This window comes from Tiliqua scincoides, chromosome 4 (genome assembly GCF_035046505.1).
Source record: "Tiliqua scincoides isolate rTilSci1 chromosome 4, rTilSci1.hap2, whole genome shotgun sequence".
NCBI classification, from domain to species: Eukaryota; Metazoa; Chordata; class Lepidosauria; order Squamata; family Scincidae; genus Tiliqua; species Tiliqua scincoides.
The window spans coordinates 189,832,009-189,842,465 of NC_089824.1; the positions used below are offsets into that span (position 1 = coordinate 189,832,009).

At 40.1% G+C, this 10,457-nt stretch overlaps 1 protein-coding gene across 3 annotated transcripts in view; it reads left to right on the top strand.

Annotated features, from left to right (window-relative positions):
• The window catches only part of PHF20 (PHD finger protein 20), a 61,857-nt gene extending 53,804 nt beyond the window's left edge, over window positions 1-8,053 (top strand). For all 3 annotated transcript variants that reach the window (XM_066625325.1, XM_066625324.1, XM_066625323.1), the window contains 4 exons: window positions 994-1,189; window positions 3,459-3,858; window positions 4,908-5,091; window positions 6,216-8,053. In XM_066625325.1, coding sequence (XP_066481422.1) covers window positions 994-1,189; window positions 3,459-3,858; window positions 4,908-5,091; window positions 6,216-6,358 — 923 coding nt within the window. In that variant the 3' untranslated portion in view covers window positions 6,359-8,053. The remainder of the gene's footprint in view (window positions 1-993; window positions 1,190-3,458; window positions 3,859-4,907; window positions 5,092-6,215) is intronic.
• The last annotated feature ends 2,404 nt before the right edge of the window (window positions 8,054-10,457 follow it).

Genomic DNA, 10,457 nt, shown 5'->3' on the forward strand with positions numbered 1-10,457 from the left:
CAACTGCTTTGGCTTACCATTGGGCGAAAGAGCAGCCTTCATCGTAGCTAACCTGTAGTATAACCTTCTTGTTTTAGTTCATTTTTGGAATAAAATTCCTATTCAAAGGGTGTGTGTGTGTGTGTGTGTTCAGGCATATTATCTGAAACGTAGTTGACCACAGTAGAGAATGTTGTGCAGTCCAGTTCTGTGTATGTTTGTCCTGCTATGTTGTGATACTTTTTCTCAGGCAAGCATGTATGAAATTACAGGCGTGTACCACTTAGCAACCATTTGCTTAACAAACGGTCTGCATATGTGATGGTGGTCAAAGCACAATAAAGATGCTCTTAATGAGGCAATCACATCTCCCATAGCTTGCAGCAGTGTGTCTGTTTACACAACAGAGAGGCTCTTAATGCAAAAAAGAGGTAATTATCTCCAGTAGCCTGTGCAGCCAGCCAGTGTCTGGCAGGGAGTGTCTTGTTTACACAACAAAGGCACGAGATGGCAGATGTTCACTTAATGACCTAATCACATAACAATAGGGATAGGAGAATATATCCCTGTCATTAAGTGGCGCACGCCTGTACATCTTTAGTGTCTTCTGGCATCTTCCACAGCCCCTCCAAAACCTTCTACAGACTTGCAATGGAACTCAACATCATGAGGCCTGTGGTTTAATACTCTGTGGTTATATATTTCTTACGTAAAAGCATTTCCCCATCTGCTGCTCGCTAGTTCTCTCTCCCAATGCTTATAAGAAGATAATATATTGGAGTATTATTGAATGACATTCTTGTTTGTGAATTGGGTAGACTTGCTTTTCTAGCTAATAAGTTTTTCTGCCTTTGGCAATCTCACAATAGAGTTGCTTTTTGTAGTATTCCTTATTAAAGAAGCTACCATGTACTTAAAACTTTCATGATTAAATACAAGAGGGGAGAATTTTGCTAGCAGTCATTTTAATATCTTTACTTTTATTTGTCATTTATCTCATTACTGTTGTTTTAGGTAAGCGATCCAGCTTGAAGTACTGGTATGAGAAGGAGTGGTTATGCAGTGGTCACATGCATGGCTTAGCGTTCTTGGGAGAAAATTATTCCCACCAGAATGCTAAGAAAATAGTAGCAACACACCGACTTCTTGGTGATGTGCAGAAAGTAATAGAAGTACTGCATGGACTTCAACTGAAGATGAGCATTTTACAGTAAGCAATGTTTTGAAAGTTTTACTTGAATTATACTGATGATAGGTTTTGAAGATTCAAGTCTAGTTAGAATTGCCAAGTGTTTCATCTGTTGTAATACAGACCATTATATGTTTCTGTATATACATGATTGAAACCATTAAAGACTACTTCTTGTGTGCAAATACAAATAATAGAGCCTCTGTCTTAAGATCACCATGGTGCAGTAGGCAGATGTAACGAGTTCTGGATGCGGAAAATGCAACTTCATATTTATTTATTTTATTTTTCACATTTTTATACCGCCCTTCCTCCAAAGAGCTCAGGGCGGTGCACACAGCTGCTCCCCTCCTTTTTGTTCTCCCAACAACCCTGTGAGGTAGGTGAGGCTGAGAGAAAATGACTAGCCCGGGGTCACCCAGGAAGTTTCGTGGCTGAGGGGAGATTCAAACCTGGATCTTCCAGGTCTGAGTCCACCTCCCAAACCACTACACCACCCTGGCTCTTTATATCTCATATCTCAGTTTTGCTGTGACTCTCAGTTCAAGTCCCTGCCTGTCAACTGATCCAAGTATGCAGAGTGGTTGTGAGAATAAGGGCATAATCCAGAAGGTGCCCTTGGCTGTCGCAAATCCCTTGCACTGGCCAAAGAGTGTCACAAAAGTACTGTAAGGCACTTTTGTGATGACTTTGGAGGAGTGAGGCTGGTTCAAGCCCCATTGGGCCAGCGGGAAGCTGAGTCCACAGCAGCTGAGTCAGGCCGGTGTGGGGGTCTGGAGGGGCATGGGGAGGGTGGGACGGGGGTGTTTCGGGGTGGGGGGAAGTGGGCAGTGGGCAGGCCATGGGTGAGCAGGGGGTGGGGCCAGGATCCAGCACTTGTGTCGCATCCTAACCCCGGTCCCAGGCTGCTTTAATCTGTTCCACCTCTTTAGGTGGCACTGATCTGAGTAGCCCCATTGGGGCTGCTGCAGCATTACCTGGGGTAAGGGAAAAGAATTCCCCTTGTCCCAGGCTGAGCTACATTCGGCCTCAACCCCATGTTGGACATAGGGCAGGTCAATCAACCTCCCCGTTCCAGCGTGGGTTAGGATTGGGCTGTAAATGAGATAATTGTGAAGCACTTCAAACACTGATGCAAAATAATGCAAATCTGATGCAAAATAATAGTATTGCTTTTGTTGCATATATTTTCTCAGCCAGGAGTGTTGAATTTGACAGGTGTAAATTTCTCAAATCATGAGATTTTATCTCTGGTAGCTGAAGTTCTCAAACAGCTTGGTAATATGTCATATCCTGAAGCACAGAGGTCTTCTGCATTCAGAGAAAGAAAAAGAAGGGGAAAGCTGGGGTTATCAGCTTCTTACTGACTCTGCTGTTATGCAGAAATGTGCTAAGTGACACTCCACCATTTTAGTCTTGATACCAGGAAAGCATCACCTGCTACATTTCTGCAGGTCATCCTTCTGTAAAAGATTCAGGAGCAGTCAATAAACACTTGGTAATCATAAAGATCATCTGATGCTAAAGTCACTGCACTGATTGTGCCTTGTAACTAGAAGGAGGCATGCCTAGAGCAGAAACCTTTGCAGAGATGCAGTGGGACAGCCTGCTCTGTGGGTGGGTATTTGAGGCTTATGGGAACTTTTCCTCCTCATTGCACATAGATTGGTAATAATTGGAGCACTCTGGTTTGTACAGATGCTTCTCCTTTCACAACCACTGGCAAGAACTGTTTTCTGCTGAGATGATTTGGTATTCCAAGTTTTTTTTCTGATAAGTTTTTGTTTTTGTATTTGAGAAACTTGATTAAAACATTTTGCTTCATGGGAGCTTTAAACTGAGGCTTCATCAATTAATGTATGATTTTTAGGATTCATTTTCCTTTTGTAGGCATAACCTGTTCAGGTTCCCTTGGCCTTTATTTTGTGGCTAATTCTAATAAAATTTTCACTTTATTTTATTATATAGATAGCAGTATAAATATTCTTTCTGTAGCGTAATCTATTTTTAATTTAGTTAATGTATTTCTCTTCTTCTATCACTTAAGTTAAACAACATGTACCAGCGCTATGAAGTTAATTCAAAACATTATTTAAAATACCCACATGCCAAGTATTTGCGGAATATTATCATGAATTCCTCAAAATATGATACTCAGAATGCAAACATTTCACACTTATTAGTTTTATATTTATTATTTTGAAGAAAGGCAACCCAAGAGTTAGGTCAGTTGAAATATAAGTTTGTTTTTGAGCATGTTTTGACTCGTACTTGTGTTTGTTTTCATTAGAAGCAAAGATCACCCTGACTTGAAGCTCTGGTGTCAACCTTGGAAGCATCTTGAAGTAGATGAAAAATCTCATACGACACGTCTCATTCACATTGAAGAAAACTGCTGCAAAGAGGAGACTACAAGTTACAGAACTTTTAATGGAACCATTGAGAAACCTTCAGCCATTCCTTCTGTAGAGGAATCTTATATCACTAGTGAACATTGTTACCAAAAACCTCGAGCCTACTATCCTGCTATAGAACAAAGACTTGTTGTAGAAACCAGAAATTCAGACATAGATGATGGTGTCAACAGGATAAGAGAGAATGGAGATGACACTATAGTGGAAAGATTAGGATGGGAGCTGGATAGAGAAATATGCAAGTTGGAAAATGACTCAAAACGTAACTATGCTAAGGTACATTGCACTAGAATCATCTTGGCTTTTCAGCAATTGGGCGGAGGAGGAAAATCTGCTTTCAGTACAAATAGAGAGGTGATTGCTACAGACAGAGATTGCTTTGGTGCAGACTCATCTTTGGACTTAAAACAGTATGTGAAGTGATCACATATAGCTTGGGAATTTGAAGTGGTTGCAAACTGCAGAGTAAAGAAATCCTTATGAATCAGTTATGGCAAGTAAGATAAAAGACAAAATTTTGCAATTGCAGATAAGATATATATTTTCTCCACCTCCTTCTCAACTTGACTTCCTCTCCCCACCAGCCATTATTGAGAATCACAGGACCCTCAGCAGCAACTTAAGCCATTTCTGTCCAGTGTTGCATATATGCAACAGGAAAGAAATGTATTCGACTGAGGGCCGGGCAAAAATGGGTTAGAATTGGAGATTTCATAATCGCATTGAAATGTCTGTGCATGTATACTCGTTAACAATGGCTATTTCCTAGTATTAATACCCCAAAAGTAGAAAATGTGGCTAGAGTGGATTGTAGCCCAGGAACTTCCATTTTTGTTCAAGAGGAAGATGTAATTTTTTTTGCTGATCTCTTCTTTCTCTTTCCAATTCCCTTCTCAGCCCCACCAATCAGCTTGGTTGGGGGATCTGTTTTTTTGGGTGGGGAAAGTAGGGGCAATTGGTAAAAACCATCTCTCTCCCAGTGTGTGAACAGAAAATCTTGAGATACAACTTGGGGTCCTAAAAATTGCATATAACTAAAGTCGCAATCCTAACCCCTTATGTCATTGCTTTCCAGCACTGGCATAGCGGTGCCAATGGGACATGTGCTGCATCCTGCAGTTGGGTGTCGCTCATGGAGGCCTCCTCAAAGTAAGGGAATGTTTGTTCCCTTACCTCAGAGCTGCATTTCCCTTGTGTCACTGCTGGAAAGCACTGACATAAGGGGTAAGGATTGCACCCTAAGTTACTGTACAGTATCTAATCTTTCCTTCAAATTGATGATTTCCGTGTGTCTGAAACTTGTATTAATTTGCATGTTTCGGCAGGTGAGAGAAAGTATATCTAAGAAAGGCACATCGGAAGAAGCTATTGAAGTGAAGCTTTTAGAGAAAGACAAGGAAGGAGCTGTGAATTCTCAGCTGCAGTGGCAGCTTAACCTTTTAGCCCATGTTGAGTCTCTGCAAGACGAAGTTTCTCATAGGATGGATTTAATTGAAAAGGAACTGGATGGTAAATCGCTTATTTTTCTCCTTTAATTCTTAGCAGCTTAGGTCTCATTTAAAAATGCAGTGCATGTTGTTCAATTCATGGTCTGATAACCAAGATTGACTTAGAGCAATATAGTTTATGAAGCATGCCAGTTACAATGTATGTATGAGGCTGCATTTATTGTACAAAGGGCTCAATCCTAACCCACTTTCCAGCACTGACATAAGGGCAATGCAGCTGGGAGATAAGAGAACAAACATTCCCTCAGAGGCATCCGTGAGTGCCACCCAACTGCAGGATGCACCACATGTTCCACTGACACAGCTATGCCAATGCTGGAAAGTTGGTTAGGATTTGGGCCAAACTCTGATACTAGAAGTTCCTCAGATCCCAAGTTAGATCACCAATTGTGTTAATTGTAAATGAATGCAATACATGCAGTAAAATGAAACTAGTCCAGGACTCTGTATGTCTAGAGAACCCTCTTCAGCTGCCTCTCTCACCTATTAACAGCAAAATTGGAATTGAAAAGAATGAGAGTTGATGTGCAGGTTAATTGAGACTAAGGTTTCCAGGGAGGGATTTGCTGGAGAATTTAGCCCTAAGCAGGAATTTAGGATAATAGCTTTATGTGGAGTATGGAGTAGGAGATTTCAAACCTAGAAAGTTAGAGTTGTCTGTTGAGGTGAATAACACCTACTCCAGAAAGGAAGAAGTTAACAGTAACTTAGTTCAGCTGTTACCTTGTTTACCATGGTAACGACACTCTTCTTTCATTGTAGGCTCTTCTTCTCTGCTCTCCTGGACACTGCTTTCTTGGATCATGCAAGGTTTCATGTGATTCTCATAAGCTCTCACACAATCTAAGATGGTGGTGCCTGGGAGAGTCAGGAAGGAAAGGCTGGTAGAAACATCCCACAGCACCTCTGTGAGTTTGCCACAGTGTATTCATTTATGCTGCTATGGCACTCCTTAGTTACAGGTTTATTAGTAAGGTCATATGGTGTATAATTCTTACAAATATGTTTTTTTAGGTATCTGAAAAAGATAAAGAGCTGTAAAGAATAAGGCATATATGCTAAGTATATTCCACTTAGTTTAGTCAACAGTTACTGAATTGTAAATATTGTCTTTCTTTTTTACAGTTTTGGAGAGCTGGTTGGATTATACTGGAGAGCTGGAACCACCAGAACCACTAGCTAGACTCCCACAACTCAAACATTGTATAAAACAACTCCTCACAGACTTGGGCAAAGTGCAACAAATAGCGCTTTGCTGTTCAACATGATACTGGGTTCAACGTGATGGCTGGAGCATATCACATGATGAGCACTCTCTGTTTAAGTGGAATAGCATGCTTGTTGCATGTGGCGCAGAACTGACTTCAGGGAATTGTTTAAAGACAAGTGTTACTCTTAAGAAAAGTGATGAGATTGCCCTTCTCTTTTTGTTCGTTTGGCTTTTGCTAGGCATTTTTAACATTATGGAAAGGGATTTGTTCTTGTTTTCAGAGGCTAGCAACAGACTCACTCCTTGTATCAAGTTGTCTAATTAAACATTAAAGTCCGTCATATACATACACTGACAAAATAGTGCCACTGGAGAACAAAGTTCTAAGAGCCAAAAATGATTAGTTGACCAACGTTGTAAATTACATTCTGCATAGTTTATTTAAGTGACTTAGTGCACCAGATTGAGTCATATTTAATCCTGCTGGTTTATGCATAACCATGGTATTTAATCAATAGAATTATTTTCAAGCCTAGCAAGTATGAATGTCTAATTTTATTGTAAACTGTTACAGAGGTTTGCAGATGATGACCTGAAACTTGTCTACTATTTTAAAATAGATGTAGTAGAGGGTCACAATTTGGTTGCACTTCTTTTCCTAGTAAATGACTGTTTTCCATATTTATCATGTCATTTTAGCATGACTTCTATGGTACTGAGAAACCCATTTATGTTGTACTTCTGTGCATTCTTGAATTTCTAAGTCTGGCCATGCTGTGCCTCCCATGACCTAGTGTTAATGAGACACCCTCATGCTCACGGCAGAGTGCAGAAGCTCTGTGAGATAAAAGATGTACTGCAAATTCAGATGTAGCCATGGCCTGTGATGAACACGGTGTAGTTTTCTACCCGATTGTTAATTGCCATTCCGGTTATAGTTTGAAATGTAGTCTTTTTCAATATTATAAACTTTCTCATTGTAGAGACTTGTAATTGTGTGGTTTTGGGAATCAGTTTATTTTATATGTGTGTAAATGAAGCCTCAGGATCTATGCATGAGGTACTATCCCCAAAGGCAATGGGGCATTATGTTTATGTTTTCAGAATCCCTTTTTTGTACTCTTATTTTTAATTTCCTTATTTGTATTATTTGTGAGATCAAAGTGAAAATGCTGCTTAAGTTGAAGCTCCATTATACAGTACCTTTTAGAAACATTGGTGTATTGTAAGTATTGGACACGTTTAGAACCCTTTTGCCTGCAGATCATATTTCCATAACTGATTTTTTTCTTAAGACAGCACCTGGGACAAAAGATTATTTTGAGATGGACAGGAATGGGCTATTCAGGGTGTTCTGAATAAGTTGGATTTTTATTATCTTGATATCGGAGTTCTGTTTTTTATACCACCAAAGTTTAAAAGTAAAGCACATTTGTGACTTGAAGGCCCGTTAAGTGTACAAATTTATAATTATGGATATAAATAATGTTTATATGCTGCAGAATTGATTATGTAATTTCAGTTAGCCATTGTTGTCATAGGAGTAACAATGACTACAGTTAACATTTTGACCAGCTGATCTCTTTAAAAAAAATTACATTATTTGAGTTGAACAAAGGCTTTTGTGCCAAGACTAATTTCAGGGAATAATCTGTCTCCAATTTATGGCACTTACTGGTATGAATTTAACATCTGTACAGCAGATACTTATTTTGCTGTAATAATTGGAATAAAGCTATGTGATGGTTATGACCCCTAAGAGTAACAAAGTGCTTAAATTGTGGGAATTTTTGCATTTCTTCAGTTATGCAGGAAACACCATAAATAAGTGATTTATGGATGACTAAAGATTTTCTGATGTTTAACTAAATTACAGATGCTGAGCAAGGGTGTTGTGCATTTTTAATTGTCAAGTAAGTGGATTTTTTCCATGTCAAAAGAAAATGAGTCCTGTTCCATAATAATTGGGTTGGATCCTAATCCTTTGCAGGGACCACCTTCTGTGAATGGACTTCTCCAAGAGTGCAACTTTCCTGCTGTTCACAAAAGGAAGTCCCCAGTCCATTTATTCAATCCATTCTTTCCATTTTTAACACTGCCACTGTTTTGTCACTCAATAGGATGCAGATATGAAGGCTTGACAAAACACGTACACATTGTACCTTGCATATTAGAAACATATTTATCTTGAGCTGCACATAGTTAACAGAAGGTGCTTATATATGTACAGTTTCCTTAGAAGCAATTATTGAGGAACCTGAATGCTTTTTAATCCTATTTAATCCAGTATTTTAAAAATATTAGTACACTTGTTTAAATTGTAAACATGGTAATTTTTTGCCTACAAAGTTAGGATGCTCTATACCCAAGTCAGTATTAATGGTTCGTAGTTTATCCTCTCTGCTTTAATGAAACTTAAAACTGAATATTTCAGTGATATTAATTTCATAGAATTTTGGAAGTGGAGTGAAATTTTGATGTTGTCTAGTCCATCTACTTACTCATTGAAGGCAACTACTACCGCATTCCTGTCAGTTGGCCATCCAGTCTCTGCTTGAAAATCTCCAGTAAGGAACAGTCTGTTGTTGAATGAGGTAGACCGCCCCAGTGCCAGACGGGTCTTGCAGTTAGAAAATTCTTCCTCACGTGTAGCCCAAATCTGTTTGTCTATAGCAGGGATCTCTAAACTTTTTGGCTGAAGGGACGCATCAAATAGCAGTTACAGTGTCGAGGGCTGGGAAAAAAAATTAAAATTTAAATAAATGCATTAGAGATGGAACTTAGATGATTTATCCCAGAAGCACAACTCCAGTTATGTTTGGTCAACTGGGCCAGAGGCTCTCGGGGGATCAGAGGCTGGCTGTGAGCCGGATAGAGGCTGGCCACAGGTCGCATCTGACCCCCGGGCCAGGTTTTGGAGAGCCCTGGTCTATAGTTTCAGTCCATTGGTTCTGGTATTGCTCACAATTTTGGCAGGAGTGTCACTGCCTCTCTGACAGACTGGGGGGAAAAAAAGAATTTACATTTTAAATTTGACTAAATTTACATACACGAATATATTAGAGATTGAGCTTAGATGAACGAATGAAGGTCTTGCGATATCTCAAGGCCTTGCGCAAAGCAAGACCAGCCGTTCCTTTGCTGATACTTCACAGACATGAAACAGCAAGCAGTGGAGAAAACTCTTGGCCCACAGCTTGTGCAAAAAGTGAGACAGTCAGCCCTCTTGCTGACATCAGTCGCATCAGGTCAGTGTGGGCTCCAGCAAGTGTCTGATGGGCCAGAGGCTCATTGGAGACTGGGAGCTCTTTGTGGGCTGAATTGGGGGTCCCCAAGGGCAGCAAATGGCCCCCAGGCCGGGGTTTGGTCACCCCTGCTCTAGACTGATATAGAGCTATTTATTAGCGCTTGTTGGGAATGGTAGTTCAACTAGCTGTGAACCAACCAGTAATCAGTAGTGGCATGTAGCCCCATTTTCCTATTTTCTGCAGAATGATTTCATAACAGACTTGGTCAAACGCTTTGCTGAAATTTAGATATACTATGTCTGTGGTATTCCTGTGATGTACTATCCTAATATCAAAAAGGGAGAGGAGGTTCATCTGGCATTTCTTGTCAAACCCACACTGGCTTCTAAAAATCACCCCATTCATTTCTAAGTGCTCACAGATGTTCTCCTTAATCTGCCCCAGAAGCCATTTAGTAGTTTGATTTTGTCTGTAAAACTGCTTTGTGAACTTTTTTTTGTTAAAAAGTGGTATATAAATTTTAATAATCTTTCAGGTATTGATGTTGGGTTCAAATCTTCCTTTTTTTTTAAAGATTAAGATGTTTGCTTGCCTGCAGTCCTCTGAGACCTTACCCATTCTCAAAGATTAGACAGTAGCTGTAAGATCACATGTACAAGCTCCTTTCTGAGGTCCAGTCTGTCTGATCCTGTTAGCTTAAATTGATTTCAGTGCTGAAGAGCAGTTAAGTGACCTTCCCTAAGGTTTCAAAGCAGGGCCTTCCAAACCCCAACACAGGGGCTGGATCTGGGGTTTGTACTAGCCTGTCTACCCTGTGAACAGACCTTACCGTTTCACGGAGTTGTGCAGCCTTCTGGGACATCAAGCAACAGTTGTGACTGCCCAGAGTGTCCCTGTCCCCTGAACAAG